General features: G+C 36.7%; 1 protein-coding gene across 3 annotated transcripts in view; it reads right to left on the bottom strand.

The window, feature by feature from the left end:
• LOC136857127 (transcription elongation regulator 1) overlaps window positions 1–20,610 on the bottom strand; it is a 513,780-nt gene that overhangs the window by 289,680 nt on the left and 203,490 nt on the right. For all 3 annotated transcript variants that reach the window (XM_067135534.2, XM_067135536.2, XM_067135535.2), the window contains exon 8: window positions 11,368–11,752. In XM_067135534.2, coding sequence (XP_066991635.2) covers window positions 11,368–11,752 — 385 coding nt within the window. The remainder of the gene's footprint in view (window positions 1–11,367; window positions 11,753–20,610) is intronic.

Raw genomic sequence — 20,610 nt, 5'->3', positions numbered from 1 at the left:
AGATATATGTTGTTATTTCTTTCAGGAAAAAGAATTATTACGGCACCCATTGCAATCGTAAAGCAGTAACATGCTTTGACGGACACTTCCATCCTGCTGCACGGAACATTTATAAGTTCATTATCGCAATTAGCTGGTCGGAGAGATTTATTCTCTCTGTTTTGCAGTCTACCCAATTGATGTCAGATGATACCTAAAGCTAATTTTCTCTGTGTAAATAGTAACTCTAAGCTGAAATACGGAAAATAAAAAGCACCTCATTTTGCCGCTCGTTGCAAAAAATCATGGCGGCATCCAAGCGCGGCATGGATGAGTTTATTCGTAACTGGTTTGAAAATAGTGATGTTGAAAGTGGAAATGATTCTCTGGAATGAAAATACTTCTTCTTCAACTGACAGTGATGAAAGTGATTCCAATTTCAGTTCTGAGATGATAGTGCCAATTGAAACTACATGACAAAACCAGAATGCAACAAGAACGAGTGAGAAGTTTTTTTTTTTTTTTTTTTTGCTTTACATTGCACCGACACAGATAGGTCTTACGACGACGATGGGATAGAAAATGCCTAGGAATAGGAAGGAAGTGGCCGTGGCCTTAGTGTGAAAATGGGAAACCGTGAAAACTATCTTCAGGACTACCGACAGTGGGGTTCGAACCCACTATCTCCCGGATGTGAGCTCACAGCTGCGCACTCCTAACCACACGGCCAACTCGCCCGGTGAGAAGTATAGTAAAATGATACTTGGAATTATGATCTTGTTGACAATAAGCCTCTTTCTGTAACATGTAAACCAGTTTTTGAAATTCACTCTATAGTGGGGAAGGGGTTGAGTAATAATCCGAAAAAATGGACATAGGGAATGAATTTCTAACCCCACAGTTCTGGGATCACGTTAGTAAGGAAACCAATGCCTATGCCTCTACATTTCTTGCTAATTTATCTGCTTCCCTTGAAACCAGTAATACTTACGAACAAAAACATTGGTTTCCTGAGACGAGATAAAAGCTCACTTTGCTTTGTGTATTCTTATGTAGCCTATGTGATTAATCAAATTTATGTTAAAGTGACGAAAAAATAAATGGTATGTAAGGGAATATTTCCTGTCACAAGTAGAGGCCAAAGGTTTAAATCATTCAATGTGTGGAATTCCTTTCACTGGCTAAAGAGCACTGCAAGGAACAATCTATCAAACAGCAAATACACCTTCAAGCACCACGTGCATTCTCTTTGTGTGTTGACCCTTGATCATAGTCTGTTATTCTTGACATTGGTGTTGAGTAGTAGTTCTGTTTAAAAGTACAGTAGCGATTTATTTTATTGTCTGGTAGCCATGGATAGAAGCGAAGTGACGATCAAACAGCATGCCGAAAGTCACAAATCGGGACATCTTTATGTAAGCGATACTGATGGCCTATATTGATGTGCCGACTCTGCAATCAAAGACTTGAAGAATTTTAAAAAAATGTTTTGCAGTCCTTCCTTTGCCTTGGCAGAACTTCTGTCCATTTGGGCCTCTACGAACAGTGTCGATGTAGAGTTGTTTTTAGCAACATAATTGTAACTGATAAGCGGCCTCAAATGAAGGAGGACACCTTTTAAGCAATTGGCATGTTGTATTTTAATCATCATTGGAATTCCTCTTCCTTGTAGGTGTGTCGTACTGTGATAAATAAATACGTTCAGAATAGTATTTTTCACTTTGAAATTGTTTGTAAATTTGAAAATAAGCATATTCCTGTGTGTGCGTTAATGCTTCTTGCAGTCTTATGTTGATGTTTGTCTTATTTTCCATAGTGAATTCAAAACTGCATGCCGAGCAATGTGTGATTAAACAGTATGATTTTACTCCCAACTGTTGTGTGTGCAGTTTAGCAAATTATGCCTATGTTTAACCAATTTGCTAAAAACGTTAAATTTGAGAAGTTTAGATGCTACAAAACGCTAAATTTGAAAATCAAAACGCTAAATCCCTGATTTTTAAAATGATATAAACCACGAACTCTAGTAATTGCTTGTGTTACGAATTATAACAAACCCATAATGTTCCACAATATTATGATAGTGGATTATTCGTACATTGCGCTGCTAGGAAAGCAACGAATGATTTTCTAATTTAGAATTGATAATATGAACAATGGAATAATGAGATTATAGGCATGAATATTATGTTGGATATGTGGAATGATATGATTAATGAGGAATTATGTTAGTTATGGAGTGTATACGATGAAATATGAATATGTTTGAGTAATTGGTGGTATTTATGCAACATAATGCTAATGATAGGTTATAGTTGTTGTAATTGCGACGTGAATTATAGTAGCGTACGATGTCGGGTTAATTGACATGCATACGATGGGGTATGGTTATTGAGTTAACAGGCTATTATTGGCGTACGGTCATCAAAAGATTATCGTAAAATAATTTATTTACGATTGAAACTTGATATTTTTCTAGAAGAATTTCGCATGTTAAGTCCAAGTTAATTTATGTCGAAGATATAATTTATTGAAGGAAGCATCTTCACAATTTAAATGACTACTGTACGCAAATAAATAATTATCTACCAATTTTGGGGGGGGGGGGGGAATTTTCGCAAATAGGTGATTGTATTTGAATGAAAATTTGACACTACCAGATGGTTGACCTGCTTATGAACATACGTATGTTACGTTAGGTTACTCCCACATATTTTCAGGAGATATTATGGATTTATTTTTCCAACAGAGAGAAAATTAACTGATATTTTATTTTTAATTTGATTTTCGTTGGTATGTTATAGTATGACCATTATAAGCCATGCTATGTGGAACTTACTTATATTGCTCACGTTATAATGGAAATTTGAGAAAGCAAGATAGAGAAAGATGATACGTGCAAGTTACAAAGGACATTCTTGATATTTCATATATCTTCATGTACATTTCAAATATATTTCAGTTATATTTTATTTATGTCAATACTTATCACGATTCATAAAATATGTTAACTGACTTTCCATTACTGTGACTCTACAATTTTTACGATTATTTCATTTTCTTTCTATGAGGTAAAGACTTAATCTCAATCAAAAACTAGTTCAACTATATTTTATTTTGAATCAAAATACATTGAATATGATTGAAGATGTTAATTATAATATTATATTTCATTCCAAGTACAATGATATTTTGAATAAACTAGGAGTTAAGGATTTAAATAGGAATTTTTGCTATTTATTCATTTCATTATCAGAAGAGATATTAAGTGGAATCTTATAAGATGATCAATGGATGAATTTAAGGTTTTATTTATTTCTCGGCAACAGTTAAGTGGAAATGGATATGCGGATGAATTAAAAAAAAGGCTGTGCACTTCTTCAGTTGATTCCACGTAAAAAATAAAAAAAATTTAGTTACAGTAATTATCCCTGAAAGGTATCGTGCAGCGAATTAACACTTATTTGACATCAATAATATAATGTGGAAAGGGAATTTATCAGAATAAGCAAAAATATGTGTCGGTGAAAGAGTACTTATCTTTGACGGGATGAAATATACAAATGAAGCGGCAAACATAGGTGTTAATATTAATGCGAGGTCGTAGATTTAGTTTGACACATTTATTTTTGATCCCCATAAGCGTGACGTCTTGGAGATTGCGGAAAATCGATGTATTTATTTGATCGCCCAATGCAGCGAATTGAATTATTGGCCGGTGCGAATTAAGAAGATTGATTGAACGCGCACGATACGTAAATGTGCCCTGGTGATGCAATATAATAGTGCCATCTGGTGTCCTGTTATAAATCTACGGCGGAATAACAACGCCGTCTGTCAGAAAGACGATCGCACTTTATGAAAGAGTGCACCGTCTTTCAAAAAGACGGTCCGCAGTTCTAGGGTTAAGCAAGGAAACAAAGTGAACTGATGGAAGAAAATTGGGCTTTTCATTAGCAGACCCTACACGGTCAATAAAACTGTCAGTACCAAAAAATAATGACAGTAATACTGATTATGTGTGAACTGGAATGATGGAATGAGCCCAGATCCGGATTTCCTGATCTGCGAGCGTCAGTACTGTAGAGTGGTGGGGATACTGACAGTTATACTGACCGTGTGAGTGCGTTCGTCATTATTTTTGCCAGTATTAACGGAGCAGCGATGGACGACAAATGTGTTTCTCATCAAGGTCAAGTAGAGGTGCTTGTGGAATCGCCATGTAGGCCTATTGCAAAAGTTTATCGAGCTATATGAAACGCTGCCAGAATAAATGTAACACAATACTTCCCATGTTTCCACAACTGCTGTACTGTTGGAAACTGGTGACCTTATAGCGGAAAACTTTAAATCTTCAAAATTTCTACCAGTTGCAAAATACCTCTCTGCCACCGATACACAGGTCCGCATGTTTGTACTTTGCCTTGTTAGAAACTGCTCTACCATTCCTAGTAATTTCGCAAAAGTACCCTCACTCATTCAGAGATAGTTCTGATAATCTTCTGCTTCGGTATATTGTATTTCTCTCAACAACATCATATGAGGATGCTCTTCTCTTTCCCTAAGCCAATCTTTAACCCATCCTTTACGTTTAACACTGCGTTTCATGCAGAGTGCTAATATGATAGCTCCACATACCCGTCATTTACGATCCATTTTGATAGAATACTGCAATTGCATGTTATAAATCTCATTCCGTATTGACGGTTATTGACGTTTTATTTGTAAAGTGAGAATACCACAATGGTAAGCAAGTGCACTAGTACTGACCAAAATATTGACATGTGTAATGTCGCTACAATATTGATGCGTACTGTCAGTATTATTGACTCAGTATTACTGATCAATATTATTGACCGTGATGGGTCTGCTATTCAGAAGAATACAACTTCATAGGGAGCTTACAGTTTTTAACAAATTGCTTTACGTCGCACCGACAAAGGTAGGTCTTATGGCGACGATAAGATAGGAAAGGGCAAGGAGTGGGAAGTGGGCAAGTCCTTAATTAAGGTACAGCCCCAGCATTTGCCTGGTGAAAATGGGAAACTACAGAAAACCATTTTCAGGGCTGCGACAGTGGGGTTCGAACCCACTATCTCCCAAATGCAAGTTCACAGCTGCGCGACCCTAACCAAAAGGCCACTTGCTCGGTAGGGAGCTTACAGAAATACAAAGTAGACACTGTCGACTTTAAACATGGGTTTAGCAAAAACTCATAGAGGCATGATATCCACTGATTGACTACCAGTGCCCACATTGTTAATGTAATATAAAAGTGTAAAATATGTACATAAAAATATAGTAAATATCAGTGAAATATGTAACTAAAAATGTAATATTCACAAAATGCGTACAGTGAAACCTCGTTAGTACGATGAAAAAATCGTGTCAAGCGAGAAAACGTACCACTGAATGTCCCATTAAAAACTATCCAACAGGAAGACGGTATCACTTTACACATTAGTACATTTTACACTGTGTGTGTAGTGTTTCAGGAGATAAAGCAGAGCACTAAAAAGTGTGAAAAAGTCGAGTGAACAAATAACAATCATTCTTTACTGGAGCCTGTTAAAGTAACAAGAGACTATTAAAAGATGTGAAAAAGACAGAAGAACAGATACGACATACTTTTGCCCTTACGCTCATAGAAGTAGCTACAGTACCTACATATTATAGCAGATCACTTTCTTCCTCAAACTACTGTATAATGAATTGTTAGCTGAAGCCTTAGGTTTCTGACCAGTGGGTTATTAAACACTGTTTTTTGGTCACTTTGTTTGAGCATGAATTTCTCGCGAGGTTATACTCGCCATACGTGATTAAGCCCCTTCGGCCGCCATCTTGAACACGAAACTTCGGCAGTACTCTGCACTGGTTCAAACAGACTCGCCAGTAAATCATAAAAACGTTCCAACTGTCAAACTAGCAGTTTGTATTTTTGTATCAATGATACATCGCTTTACCATTGCCTGCATCTGTACGTAACTTTTTAATGGGATAGGCCTACAGAATATGGAATCCTTATTACTTAACGGCACCCACAAATGACCTGTTGAAAATCAGCTATTGCTCCACTACACACTTATTTAACTTCAGTCGTACCACACTGATTTAAATCATCTTATCACAAGAACAGTTCTTGGCATTGCCTTCAATTTATTGCGTTGAGTGGTAAAAAGAAGTGAAAAGAAGTGTCGCGTGACAGCCTACTTACGGACTAATAGGATAATCGTGAGAAGTTCAGTAGCATGGTACATGCGGTATCTGTCTTGTGATAGCCCAGTTATGGATAAGAGAAGGGTCGTAAAACCACTCCCTAATGAAGAAAAAACTAAAATTCTTCAAGAAGTAGATAGGAATGCCCATCTTAAGCATGTAGAGTTGGAGCGAACGTTCAAACTAGCACCTTCTACTTTGAACACTATTGTGGGCAACCAAGACAAAATCGAAATGTGCATCAGCAAAATAGAAACGGGGGGAAAAAAAAACTGAGTGCGCAAAGGAAGGTTTCCGAAGTTGGAAAGAATGATTTTGAATAAATAAATTTCTAACTTCTGACTGGAATGCGAAATAGGTTAGAAGAACCATCAAGTACACTGGGTTATCCAACAACCTCACTGACAACAAAGACAGAACAAAGAACATAGAACAAAAAATAAACCACTTTTCCCTTAGAGAAAATCGAATGATAATAGATATGCCTCTCAGTCATGACCATTCACCAACAGCTGCATGCCTGCTAGAGTTACACTTCCGTCACACATTTTGTGGCGATAACTTCCGTGACATAATTTTGGACGACTCCCAGCCATAAGCCATGTATGTCATCAGGACAGCTTCGGGGAGAAAAAAAAAAAAGAAAAAAAAAAACACATGAAAACTGAATTCAGTGCTCCTAGCCGCAGTGGAATCTATTACTGTGCTTTAACTTAGCACTGTCCTGTCTTTTTCTAATGTAAAGTCTTTGCTGCCAATCAGTGGCGCAAAACTCAGCTTTACCTAAGCTAACAGGTTGCCCCTCGAAGGCGCAATATACTCAGTGTTCGAGAATTTAAGGTCATTTCCTCTTATCGTGCAACTTTCTCTGATCGACCCGTGGCGAAGGCTCTTACTCTGTTGGAAATCACATTCCGCACACAAGGGATGACAAAGAACATTTAAGGTTTGGGGAATATATGATCGTACTAAGTGGTGAAGGCAAAAAATTGTGACGTGTTAAGTGAGGTATTTTTTATACAGATTTAATACAATGAGCATCGGAACTTCAAATATATGACGTGCTAAGCGGGAAAACGTGTTAATGAGGAACGTACTGAGGTTTCACTGTAATTCCATATGTCATATTCATAAAATATGTAGTAGTATTAATGCATTCAATTTACAAAAACTGTTTGTATAAGTCCCTTTTATTATGACTTACGTGTATGATATGAGACAGTAACATTGTTTTAAATATCTCCATATTTTACGACAAAGTTATCGTTCACTGTTGCTTTGGCTAATTTTCATAGTCTATTGCTTCCTAATTTTGTCAGTAAATATAGTTACTCATTAGATAATCAAACTGAAGGCATAATCAAAGTACTTCAAATATTTTTAAAAAATGTTATGCACTGTAAACAGCAGAGTATATTACACAATTTACTTTTGAAACTAATTTCCTGTTGTTCTCTTGCCCTGAAAATGAAATAATAAAGGTTACTAAAAACAATTAATACAGAATCTGTCTTTAAATCCCCTATTCAATAACACAATTAGTATGGTATCTTTTTATCGTAACGTGCAGTGTGTCACTAAGTAATTCTTCGTGGTTTCCATTATGATGTTTTGGCAGTGATCTGATAAAATTCTTTTGCAGACTGAGGACCGTTCAACATCGCAGGAAGTAGTAGTAGCCTGCTTTCAATTTGTAACAAGATTAAATCACCAGTGCAATGCACCTGGCCATCCCACATTTAAGAAAGGATTAGTGTTAATTATATGGAATTGAGGCACTCGGACCTACTGTATTTAACAGAAATAGGGTTGGAAATCGAGTCCCGTTAATCCGAACCACGTTAATCCGAAAGTTCGATTAATCCGATCTGAAGTATTTAATTTTAAAAAAAATTCTCCTTATTGAAATGAAAGAACATATTACAGAATGAAGATTTCCTTGCATTTTACTAGTCATATTTTACTAGAATAACATAATGTAAACATACTTACACATCATAAACCATCAATCACCGTTTATCTTTACATAGTCTGTTAGTTTCTTTTGCCGTAGTGATTGGAACCTACTCGAAGATGCAGTATTAAACCAGAGTCTCATAAACATCACATCAGTGCACGTAGCAGCGGAGTGTTGCTCGACGTAGCGTACGGCAAGTTCTAAGGCGGCAGCGGCATCTGAATGTGACACTAGTTGTTCACTGTGGTCTTCTTCAACGTCACTCTGTTCCTCATCAACTCCAGATTCTTTCTCCACCATAGCTACAACTCCTTGGTTTGTTTTCAATTGATGACAGTCAGCTTCCAATCACTCGCTAATGTCATTTTCACTGTCGTTTCCTCGTCTACGGGTTCTTAAATACCCTACTGTAATTTTGTATTTTGTTAATGTAACTGCTGAAGAATGGACGTTTCAAATTACAGTATGTACTGTACTGTATTGTAGAAACTATTTTCCGCAGACGGTTGAGGCGCTGGCCTTCTGACCCCAACTTCGCAGGTTCGATCCTGGCTCAGTCCGGTGGTATCTGAAGGTGCTCAAATACGTCAGCCTCATGTAAGTAGATTTACTGGCACATAAAAGAACTCTTGCGGGAGAAAATCCCAGCACCTAGGCGTCTCCAGAAACCGTAAAAGTAGTCAGCGGGACATAATAGCAATAACATTATTAGAAAATATTTTCCGGTTAATCCGAAAATTTCGTAATCCGAACAGGCTCCGGTCCCAATTAGTTCGGATTAACGAGACTCTACCGTATTACTAATATATGAAAATACGTAAAATGAAACCACACTATAATCAGAACCAAAATTCGCAGACATTTTTCAGTTTCAGCTGTCTACAAGTCATCATCATTTCCCTTTATCCAGCTGTAGCCGGGTAGGGGCAAATATGGTTCCTCTCCACTTTCTTCGGTCTTTCCACCACTCCTCCTCCAACACTGTGTCCCAGTCCAGGTTTCTTTCTATAATGCTGCGTTGGATGGTATCCTTCCATCTGAATCGTGGTCGTCCACGGCCTCTGATTCCTTGGATTTGCATTTCCATCACCTTTTTTGGCATTCTTTCGTCGCTCATTTGCTTTATGTGCCCAAACCACCTTAGTCGGCTCTTCTCTATTCTATCATTCATTTTTTCCACTCCAATTTCTTCCTGGATTTTCTTATTCCTAATTTTGTCTCTTCTACTCTTCTGTATCACACTCCTCAAGAATTTCATTTTGGCTGCCTGTATTCGACTCTCATCCTTCTTTGTCTTTGTCCAAGTTTCTGCTCCGTAAGTTGTTATGGGTACGTAATACATCTTGTACATAGTATCCTTTGCTTCCATTGGCACATCTTTGTCCCATAACATATTTCTTACACTATGATAGAAACAACTTCCAGCTTGAATCCTTTTACTAATCTCAGCATCCAGTCGAGCATTCTCCATTAATTCACTCCCCAGGTATTTAAACGTTTCCACTACTTCCAGGGGCTTGTCTGCAAGTCTAATCTGACCTTTCCCTTCTTTCTCCCCTCTAGTCATAACAAGAGTTTTACTCTTTTCTACACTTATTTTCAATCCACATTCTTCAATCTTCCCATTCACCACATTCAACTGTTCTTGAACATTCCTGTCGTCTTCTCCCCAAATCACAATATCATCTGCAAATAACATCATGTTCATTTCTCTTCCTCCATATGCTGCTTTTGCTGTTCTCATGATGTCATCCATTACTATTGTAAACAGGATTGGTGATAGAACACTTCCCTGTCTCAGCCCACTAGTTATTTTGAACCAACTTGTCCTGCCAACTTGTGTTTGCACGCAACTACAACATTCCTTATACAATGCCATGATCATTTTTATTAATCCCTGTCCAATTCCTTTTTGCACCAGACTGTCCCAAACTTTCGTCCTAGGGACACTGCCATATGCCTTTTCAATATCAATGAATGTCATCACCATATCATGCCCGTACTCCTAATGCTTTTCCATTAGTTGTCTCATAATGAAAATGGGCTCTATTGTTGACCTTCCACTTCTGAAACCAAACTGATTTTCCTGTATCTGATTCTCAACCCTCAACCTTATTCTACTTTCCAGTATCCTTTCCATTATCTTAGCAACATGGGATATTAGAGTAATTCCCCTGTAGTTCTTCAAAACTTTCTTATCACCTTTCTTGAAAATTGGGATGATTATTCCTTTTTGCCAATCCTCAGGGACCTCCTTATTCTCCCAGACATTCCTGAGAACCCGATATGTCCACTGCAGGCCTACAGCTCCAGTTGCCTTTATCATCTCCACTGAAATGTCATCTATTCCAGCAGTTTTTACATTCTTCATCTTTCTTACTGCCATTTCAATTTCATTCATTGTAATTTCTTTATCCATTTCTTCGTCAACTAATTGCCTTTCCTGGTCGTCCATTGAATGACTGCCATCCGTTCTTATGTTCAGCAGCTTCTGAAAATACTCTCTCCATCTATTTCTTATTTCTTCTGGCTTTGTTAAAATTATGCCACCTTCATCCTTCACAAATCTGGTGTTTACTTGATCTCTCTTTTTGTTTCTTAAGATACCATACAGTAATTTCTTGCTGCCCTGCGTATCATCTCTCAATGTCTGTGTGAATAAGGCCCAGCTTTTCCTCTTTTCTTCCTCCACTACTTAGCCAAATTCTTTGCCTCCACATATTTTCTTCTACTTTCTTCAGTCTTAGATGTTTTCCATGCTTTCCATGCCATTTTCTTTTCCTTCACTTTAATCTTTACCCTATCATTCCACCAGTGTGTTTCTTTGTCTTTCACATTTCCTGATGTTCTACCACACACCTTTTCTGCACATCCAACCAGTGCTTCCTTAAGTCTTTTCCATTCCTCTTCAACATTCCCTGGGTACCAAGGGTATTATTTCCCTTTGATTACATACAAATCCAAGAAAACTCCCAGCATGATCTAAAATCCATTCCATTCATAGTTAACAACCGAAAACTCTAGTTTGTAATGTTTGTGAAACTGTCCAAAAAAAAAAATTGTTGCTTTCATCAAACTATGAACACCTACCCAAATCTAGAACTAATCTTATTTTTTGGAAACTATTTATATTGACTTTACCATTTCTCACTACTGCTATTGGAAGATTTTTTAAATTATTAAAAGGAGTTATTTTAAAATGCAAGTATACTTACCATGGAGTACCTGGGACTGGTGTGCTTGAAACAGGTCTGGATTTGTCCTGGGCCTTCTGTAACTCCTTCGCCTTTTCTTCTTCCTCCTGTTTCTTCTTTTTCTTTGCTTCCTCCTCCTCAACATCCATCTTTTCTTCTTTCTCATTGTCACTCTCTGCATCTGCTGCAGCATCTCCATTAACTGTGGCAGTCTCGGTAGGTGTTGGCTGTGCAGGAGTTGGAGTTGGAGTTGTGGCAGGAGTACTAGCAGCTGTGGTAGTGACAGCAGCGGGAGTGGAAGGAGCCTCCTCAGGTTCCGACGAGCCCGCAGGACTAGCAGAAGGAGCTGGCGCTGATCCTGAGCTTGGAATTGTGGATACACCTTGAGCAGCAGCCAGCTTTGCCGCTATACAACAAAGAAAATCATTAAATGTAAGATAACGTATTCTCTAATTCTTCCAATTTCTACAATTTATATATGTGTGTATAAGTGAATTTATAGCTCTCTCCATGGATCAGTGGCAGAGTATCAGCCTTCAGATCCCAAGAGAAAGGGTTCAAACCCGGCAGAGGTACTCTGACTTTTGAAAGGCAGAAAAAAAAGTCCAACTGACACTCTACATTGATAAATGTCGGCATGTAAAAGATCACTGCACACATTTGGCGTTTATAACACAAAATTCATTTACTCTGCCCATAGACACCCAAGAGAGACTTGGTTTACTTCGCCACCTAGTAGGCCTAGAAACAACAAAACTGACGAACAAGCGGCCAGATGGCATCAAATCAAACTGCTTGCACAGAGTAGCTGAGGCCATACAATGATTGTTGTTATTATTATTATTATTATTATTTATTTATTTATTATTTTACATTTTATCGTCTACATTCGACCACTTTAGTCGATTATACAAAGGATCTCTTGATTTCCTATTAGCCCAATATTTTTTCATTCTGAGAGATGCTGCCTTCCTTTGTTCTGTTGAAAATACCCTCCCGTTAGACCTTTTATTTATCTTGGTCTGTAACCTGGGCCTGTTCCATAAAACTAACTAATAATATTACCTAATAGTATTAGAACTCATAAAAATAATTATTAGTTAACCAAATTCTGTTTCATAAAGATTTACACATGACTAATAAAATATCTTCACTCATAATATTAATTCACTAGTCAGCTGATACAAAAGGAGGTTAGAATCGGTCTGTTGCATATGTTCTTGGTTTGTGTTTGTCCCTAGCAGTAGACTAGTGCTTGACTACAACCGGCTATTAATCCATAGGTTTGATAGGCTCACTTGATATTTTCATTGTTGTGACTGATACATATAAGAATGGATAAAAGAAGTGAAAATAATGAGAGAAGAAAGTTTCTTTGTGGAAAGTGATTGGAGTTAAAGGGTCAACTATTCGCAGCCTTTTGCACACCGTGACCCTCCTTGTTCTTTATACTTTTTTATTTTATGTGCTCTTAAAAATTTCTGAGATGAACTGGCAAAATCTTGGTTTACTACCCCCTGTGGGTGGGGATGGTAGAATAACATCCACGGTATCCCCTACATGTCGTAAGAGGCAACTAAAAGGGCCCCCACTTGGGAGCATGGGTTGATGACCACAGGGCCCTGAGCTGAGTCCTGACATTGCTTCCACTTACTTGTGCCAGGCTCCTCACTTTCAGCTATCCTATCCGACCTCCCTTGGTCAACTCTTGTTTTTTCCGTCCCCGATGGTATTAGGTTGCGAGACCTAGAGAGTCTTTCATTTTCACACCCAACATGGCCCGTCTCCTTCTTTGTCTGATACGTTCATTTTTCGAAGTGTCGGATCCCTTCCATTTTTCTGTGTGATTAGTGTTATATAGAGAATGGTTGCCTAGTTGTACTACTTCTTGAAACAATAATCATCACCACCACCATCCTGGTTTACTAGTGGTTTAAGCCAAGATTTTGAAGGTTACCTGGAGTCTCCAAGCAGAACTGCGCTACGGAAACACAATGATACTGTGTATCACTACCAACCTGTGGAGTGCAATGTGAAGCTGCTGTTTTCAGGTTATGCTTCATTCCTTGCAGTGGAACATTCTATTACCAATCTTATCAAGTAAACACTGAAAAGTTCCGTAATCTAACCTAAATCTCTCTTTGTACCAGTATTAATATGTTTGTTACATACTAGTACAGGCTGTTTTTGCCCTAACATTTATTGAACGGTGAATACCTATACACTTGTTCCTTATCACTGTTTGAATCAGTCAACCATTTCACTGATCTTCACGATTTTATGCCAAAATATTAAAATAACACAAGCTCTGGTTTCACTAATAATATGGATTATGAGTCAAAATACATTAAAAGAAATAATCACAATAATATGAGTAGCTTTTATTAGTTATGTTGTCTATGAAACAATTTACTAATATTATTAGGAATATCTACTAATAATTTTGGCTCAAACTAATTACTAATATTATTAGCTAATAACTCTATGAAACATAACATTAATATTTTTAGTAAATATTATTGGTTTCTTACTAATAATATTAGTGAAAGATATTTTATGAAACAGGGCCCCGGAGTGTGCATCTTGAAGTACCTTAACTTTTTCTGTTATGGTTTTGAGATTGTCTATTGTTATTTGTAATTCTTTAATATCCTTCTTAATTTCTGTGATCCATTTAATCTTGGTCTTGCTATTACATCATTTTTCAATTATTTTTCTACTAATTCTGGTATAAGGTGTTCTGATAAGATGTACAAAGAATGATACATGTTTTTTCCCCAATCGTACTCAATACTGATACAATTTCCTTATAAACTGTTTTATTTGATGCTGTTCTCCATTGTCCATTACTTTGATACTGTTTATGAATGCATGTTCTAATTATTATTCTTTTTGCCTTAAGTGTTTTGTCTGTTTCAGCTGTATTAGTCGTTTTAAAAATGGTTTCACTAGCATAACTTATTTCTGGCTGTGCGACTATTATTATTTATTATTTATTATTATTATTATTATTATTATTATTATTATTATTATTATTATTATTATTGTACCATTAGTTTGGTCTCTCCCTAAGTTGCAAATGCTGCCGCATCTCTACTGTGGTGTTACCTATTAAGAAGTGTTTAAACTATTCTATATCTAAGAAGTTCTATGGGTTTGCACTAGAGTTCTCTAGCAGTAATTTTCTAGTGCTACCTTGTGTAGCAGAATTTTTATTTAACTATGAGAATATTATCCATTTGTGAATTGAGAATAATGGGAAGATTCCAGGGTTCTCCCCTTAGTATTTAACGGTTAGGTCGACCTATTTTTACTGTAAATAATTATCGAGAATGATTGTGCTTGGAGGTTTAGTAACCTGATCACTCTTTAGTTGTTTGTTTATTATTTTGGAGTTATTCCACTGTTCTAATGTTTATTAACCTATTAACATCTGCCTTATCACATCAAATTCCACCAATAAGAAAATACATGTCATTGTTCTAGAACTATCACCCAGCACCTCTATAAATACTGTACTAAGGGTTTTTTGGGCTAAATAGTCTATTGCATTGAATTTTCCGAGTATTTTGTGATGGAGGAGGTCTCCCTTGGGAGATGCTGAGGCAAGAGCTGGCACGAGAAGATGGCATCACAAGGTAAAAGCAGAATTTTCATTTAACTGTGAGAACATTATCCATTTGTGAATTGTGAATAATGGGAAGATTCCAGCGTTCTCCTGTTATCATTTAACAGTTAGGTAGACCTACGTTTACTTTAAATTAAATCAGTGGTTCCCAAACTGGGGGCGATTTGTGTTAACAGGAGGGCAATAAATAAGTGGCAGGCAATTTGGGAGCGATGAGTATTCAAAGGTAGAAAAATTAAAATACTGTAGTACTGTATAGTAGAAGTTGCCGGGTAGCACGAGTCACTGGCTATTCTCAGCCAGCGAGTTCACTGCAGTCACCCTCTCCACAGTCAATACCTGTTGTTTATTTATTTATTTATTTATTTATTTATTTATCTGAAAGTACACAGGTTTTACACCCAATTAAGTACCTTCTTGACATTCAGTAACTTCTGTATCTATGAAGTTAAAGTTTAACAAAAACAAAGTTAAAAATGAACAAAAAACAAAATAGAACAAAATTAACATTATATATGATACCATTCACAATCGAAAATAAATGAAAAATTCACTAAGAAATCACAGGGTAATACAAAGCAAAAGAAAATGCTAAAAACAAAGTAACTTAAAACATGAATGAGTACATTGGGAAATATGATGAATACCAGAAAGAAGGAATTATCAAAAAGTTACAAATTGTAAAGGCAGGCTTCTAGTTTCTTACTGCATTCATCATCCGATTTGGTGAATGTATCGACTTCTTTTGTTACAGTGTCATAAAGCGTTGTCATTTTTACGAAAGGTGAATTTGACTGATGCAATGTTTTTGACCTTTGAACGTGAAATAATTGGTGCTGACGTGATCTTGTCTGCGGAACATGGAATGATGTGCATTTTAACAGGTCCAAGGAATCAAATCGTCCTATTACAATTTTTCTTAGTATTTGTATAGAAATTAGGGACTGTCTGGTTTTCAATGAAGTAAACTGAAATATATTCCTTAATAACTGGGTTGATGTGTCGAAAGGGCAAAAAGTATAGTTTTGAAATAAAGGTAACGTAGGAATTTGTTTTTTACAATTTCAATAGCATTCACTTGTTGCTTTGTGTACGGGCTCAAGATTATTACAGAATATTCCAGTATGCTCCGTACCAAGGTAATATATTATTCAGTACAGAGGGCTGGGTAAATGGTCTCGATGTTCTTATCAAAAATCATACCATTCGGTTAGCATTCTTTGTTACTGTATTGATATGATTGTTGAACGTTAGCTTACCGTCAAAAATTATAATTATTAATAATCCTGACCCTACGTCTATAGAAACTACAGCAAATACAGTCCTGTCTAGGTTAGAATCATGGTTCAGGAAAAACAAATTAACATTGAACTTTAAAAAGACCCAATACATGGAATTCAAGGCATCTAACTACCATGACAAAACTGCAAAAAAAACACAACCTTATATTAAATGCAAATGAAAATACGTTGACCACAAAATTTTTAGGTGTCCATATAGATGAAAAATTAAGATGGGATTGTCATATTAAAAAAATAGGGAAGTCTCTGAGTTCTGTTTGTTTTGCCTTAAGGATTTTGTCTAATAGTTGTAGTGAAGAATATGTTAGAATGGCATATTTTGGATATTTCCATTCAGTCATCACTTATGCTATTGCTCTCTGGGGCTGTTACAAATCAAATCTTGATGTTATTTTTCGAATACAGAAACGAGCTATCAGAATTATATTGAGACGTAACAGGTTAGATCATTGCAGACCATTATTTAAGAGACTAAGGATACTCCCAGTACCAAGTATATACATCATGCAATGCATTCTACACGTGAAAAAAATATTGATCACTTCAGAAAGAATTTTGACAATCACAATTACCAGACGCGAACAAGAAATAATATTTTTATCGAACACAAGAGTAAAACCATTGCCTTGAGACATGTAGACTCTGTTGGAATCAGATTGTATAATAAGCTTCCAAATACGATTAAAGATATTAGTCCCATCAGTTCATTTACCACAGCTTTAAAAAATCTCCTGCTGAGTAGCTGCTTCTACAGTACAGACGAATACATGATGAAGTGCTGGTAATGATGCTACTACTTATTAACTTGTAATCTAGTATATAGCCTTAAAAATATGTTAATGTCACATTGACTATGTTCACATTATTAACACCACACCAATATATTTTTATTTTGTCTTGTAAATATTGGTTATTAATATTACTTAAAAAAATTAAGATGTGCTGTCCTAACATTGAGGTATGTGGTGTTTCTGTTCTTCTTTTTCAAAATGTTCATTGCTGTGCATATATTATTGTTAGTATTAGGAAATCACTTGACAACTCCTATACTGTTGGCATATTTCAAAATATGTAATTGTACAGTCTATGGAAGCTAAATAAATGAATGAATGAATGAATGAATGAATGAATGAATGAATGAATGAATACCAAGATCCTTAAATGTTAAAACCCTATCCAATTCCCCCCCCCCCCAGTATATGACAGGCTGACTTCAAATTCCTTCCTCCTGGAAAACGTCATGTATTTACATTTACTAACATTCAAACACAAATTACGAGGCGTGTTTTTTAAGTAAGGTCTGTTTGAAAATAAGTACACAACGAAAGGTTATTTCAAAAAAGTAAAGTTATATTCAGAAAATACATACTTCACTCGATTTTTTGACATAGTAGCCAAGTGTGTTCAAACACTCATCATACTTCGTAACCAATTAAAAAATACCCTCTTCATAGAAACTTGCCGCCTGCTCCGATAACCAAGAGTTCACTGCCGTCTTCACATCGTCGCCATCAATGTAATGGTTGCCACTGAGGTAATGTTTGAGGTGGAGGAACAGATGGTAATCGCTCGGCGCAAGATCAGGACTGTAGGGTGGGTAGTCCAAAACTTCCCAGCCAAAACTGCCCAATAAATCACGGGTCTGACCTGCAGTGTGAGGTCTTGCATTGTCATAGAGAAGGACAATTCTCTTTGTCAGCATGCCGCGTCTTTTGTTTTGAATCACTCTGCGTAGCTTTATCAGGGTTTGGCAGTATGCTTCTGCATTGATAGTGGTTCCTCGTTGCATGAAGTCGACCAACAAAACACCATGCCTATCCCAAAACACCGACGCCATGATTTTTCGCTGGGACAGTCTGTTTGACCTTCACCTTTACAGGCGAGTGTGTGTGTCTCCATTCCATGCTCTGTTGCTTCGATTTGGGCGTGATATGAGAAACCCATATTTCGTCTCCAGTTACGATCTGACTCAAGAAGCCATCACATTGTTCATCATAACGAGTCAAGAACTTCATCGCACGCTCAAATCTTTGATTTTTGTGGTCCTCTGTCAGGAGTTTCGGGACCCAACGGGAGCACAGTTTCCTAAACTTTGGGTGTTCAGAAACAATGGTTTAAAGCACTGATCTCAACATGTCAGGAAATTCGTTTGAGAGACCCGTTATTGTGAAGCGCCTGTTCTCACGAATTTTCGCTTCAACTGAAGCCAACCGCATCACTGACCGAACCTCACACGCGGCGGGCGAGTTGATAGTCTTAAACATTTTGAAAGCACAGAGCAGAACCGTACAGATTAGCTACAGAGCTGAAACTGAGCACAGTTGTTCCCGAGGCATGCCAGTACACGACGCACACGCTCGTTACGAAATGCGTGCAAATTACTAGTGTCTACAAAAAAACTGACTTTACTTAAAAAACACGCTTTGTATTAATATCACACCAAGAAATGACATTATTAATGTCCTTTTGCAACTCGGTCGTGGTGGTCGCTAATGCATTTGTAAAGTTTCAAATCATCTGCAAAAAGTAAACAGTTGGAGTGGCAAATATTGTCTGGTAAATCATTAATTAGAATTAAAAACAAGAGAGTTCCAAGATTTGAACCTTGCGGAACACCAGGACTGATAAAATTATCTGAAATTCCATTGTTAAAATAAACAAACTGCTGTCGGTTTTTTAAATATGAACGCATTAACTGCAACAACTGTTTACAAAAAACAAATTTATACATTTTTGTAATTAAAATTCTATGGTCGACTTTATCAAATTCTTTTTCGAAATCCATATAAACAACATTATTCCTTCCGTTGGTATTTATGGTATCAAAAACTGAGTATAGCCCAAAAGATTGGTGATAACTGATCTGTTCGGTACAAATCCATGTTGAAATTCTGACAGAGCAATCTTAACATGGTTATAAATAGAGCCCGGATTTCCATGCACTATCAAATATCAAAATATGCATGCATACATGCACTATCATATGGCAAAACATGCACAAAAAACTGGAAAATATGCACTATCAAAATTCAGTTCCTTTTGAAACATTGTACAAAAATTACCTTAATTTCACCAAATTGCCTTGATTTAAGCTCATCTGTTTATCTGTCAGCACATTCTTAAAAACAGAAAATGATCTTTTTACGTCACAAGAAATGATAGATGCATACTTCAATGAAGACATTTGGACAAAGTGAGGTCAAATTGTACGTCTTTTGCATTTTCACAATGCGTCTTTTATAAGCTTGAAGAATTCAAAATCAGGATTTGAACGAATTAATTTGTTCAACTTATCTCTAGTTGCGGCAGCTACTTCTCCGTGCGATGATTGCAGACACATTTGAATGTCCTCAATAACTGGTAACGATTGCCTGCTGCGATAACAAAGACGTGTAACGAGTGACAGTTCCGGGTAGGACATTCCAGGATAACAATGGTAGAGGGTTCAATGAAAAACCAGAGTTTGTAAGCTGCTATCTCTGTAACGCGGTGCCACAGAAGTGCGATGCAAGTTTTCTTTTGTTCGTCTAACATAGACGAAAAATGAGTCGTCAATGGTTAATGCACAATTTACGGTCCAATTTATAGCAATGTACAACTGTAAATCTGGGACACCTTATTCCTAAGAATTAGAGATCGACATGGGGCCTTCCGACTCACGTCACTGTTTACTCAGGCAACAGATAAGAAAGTGTTTGGAAGTGTAGGCTACTAACTTTGGTTGTCATATAGGATGCCAGGAATACATTCCCTCCGTCTCTCAGTAATAGTAATAGCCTATACTGTGGAAAAATTGTCCCAAATTCTGAAAACTAACATTTATAAAAGGCACTATCATGCAAATTAACAATATATATGCGTCAAAGTGAGAATAAAAGTCATATTATGCAATATTAAACGTCCAAATATTCGCTATTAAATCCAAAATTTTCCAAATATGCATTTTGCATGAATTTTCTCCTAAAAAGGTCAAAACATGCAAACATGCACGGAAAAAGGACGGTTATTTGGAATTGTTAAGCCGTAAAACGAATATTTGCAAAGTTTGAGAAGTGTAGCTAGCTTATTTAAAAACATGTATTTGCATGGAAATCCGGGCTCTAGTTATAAATCTTATGATGCAATATATGTTCATATATCTTAGCTACGGCATTCATAATACACAATGGACGATAATTAGATATCGTTACATAACTGCCTGTGTTAAAAATGGGAGTAACTTTAGCGACTTTCCATTTTTCAGGAAAGGATGAAGTGCGAAGTGCGAATAGAAAGGTTAAAAATGAAAGTTAATTGATTAGCCAATAAATCGACACAAGCCCTAATTACATATGG

Source organism: Anabrus simplex, chromosome 1, assembly GCF_040414725.1.
Source record: "Anabrus simplex isolate iqAnaSimp1 chromosome 1, ASM4041472v1, whole genome shotgun sequence".
Classification (NCBI taxonomy): domain Eukaryota; kingdom Metazoa; phylum Arthropoda; class Insecta; order Orthoptera; family Tettigoniidae; genus Anabrus; species Anabrus simplex.
Note: the sequence above shows the minus strand (reverse complement) of the source record. Positions and strands in the feature narration are given on the sequence as shown.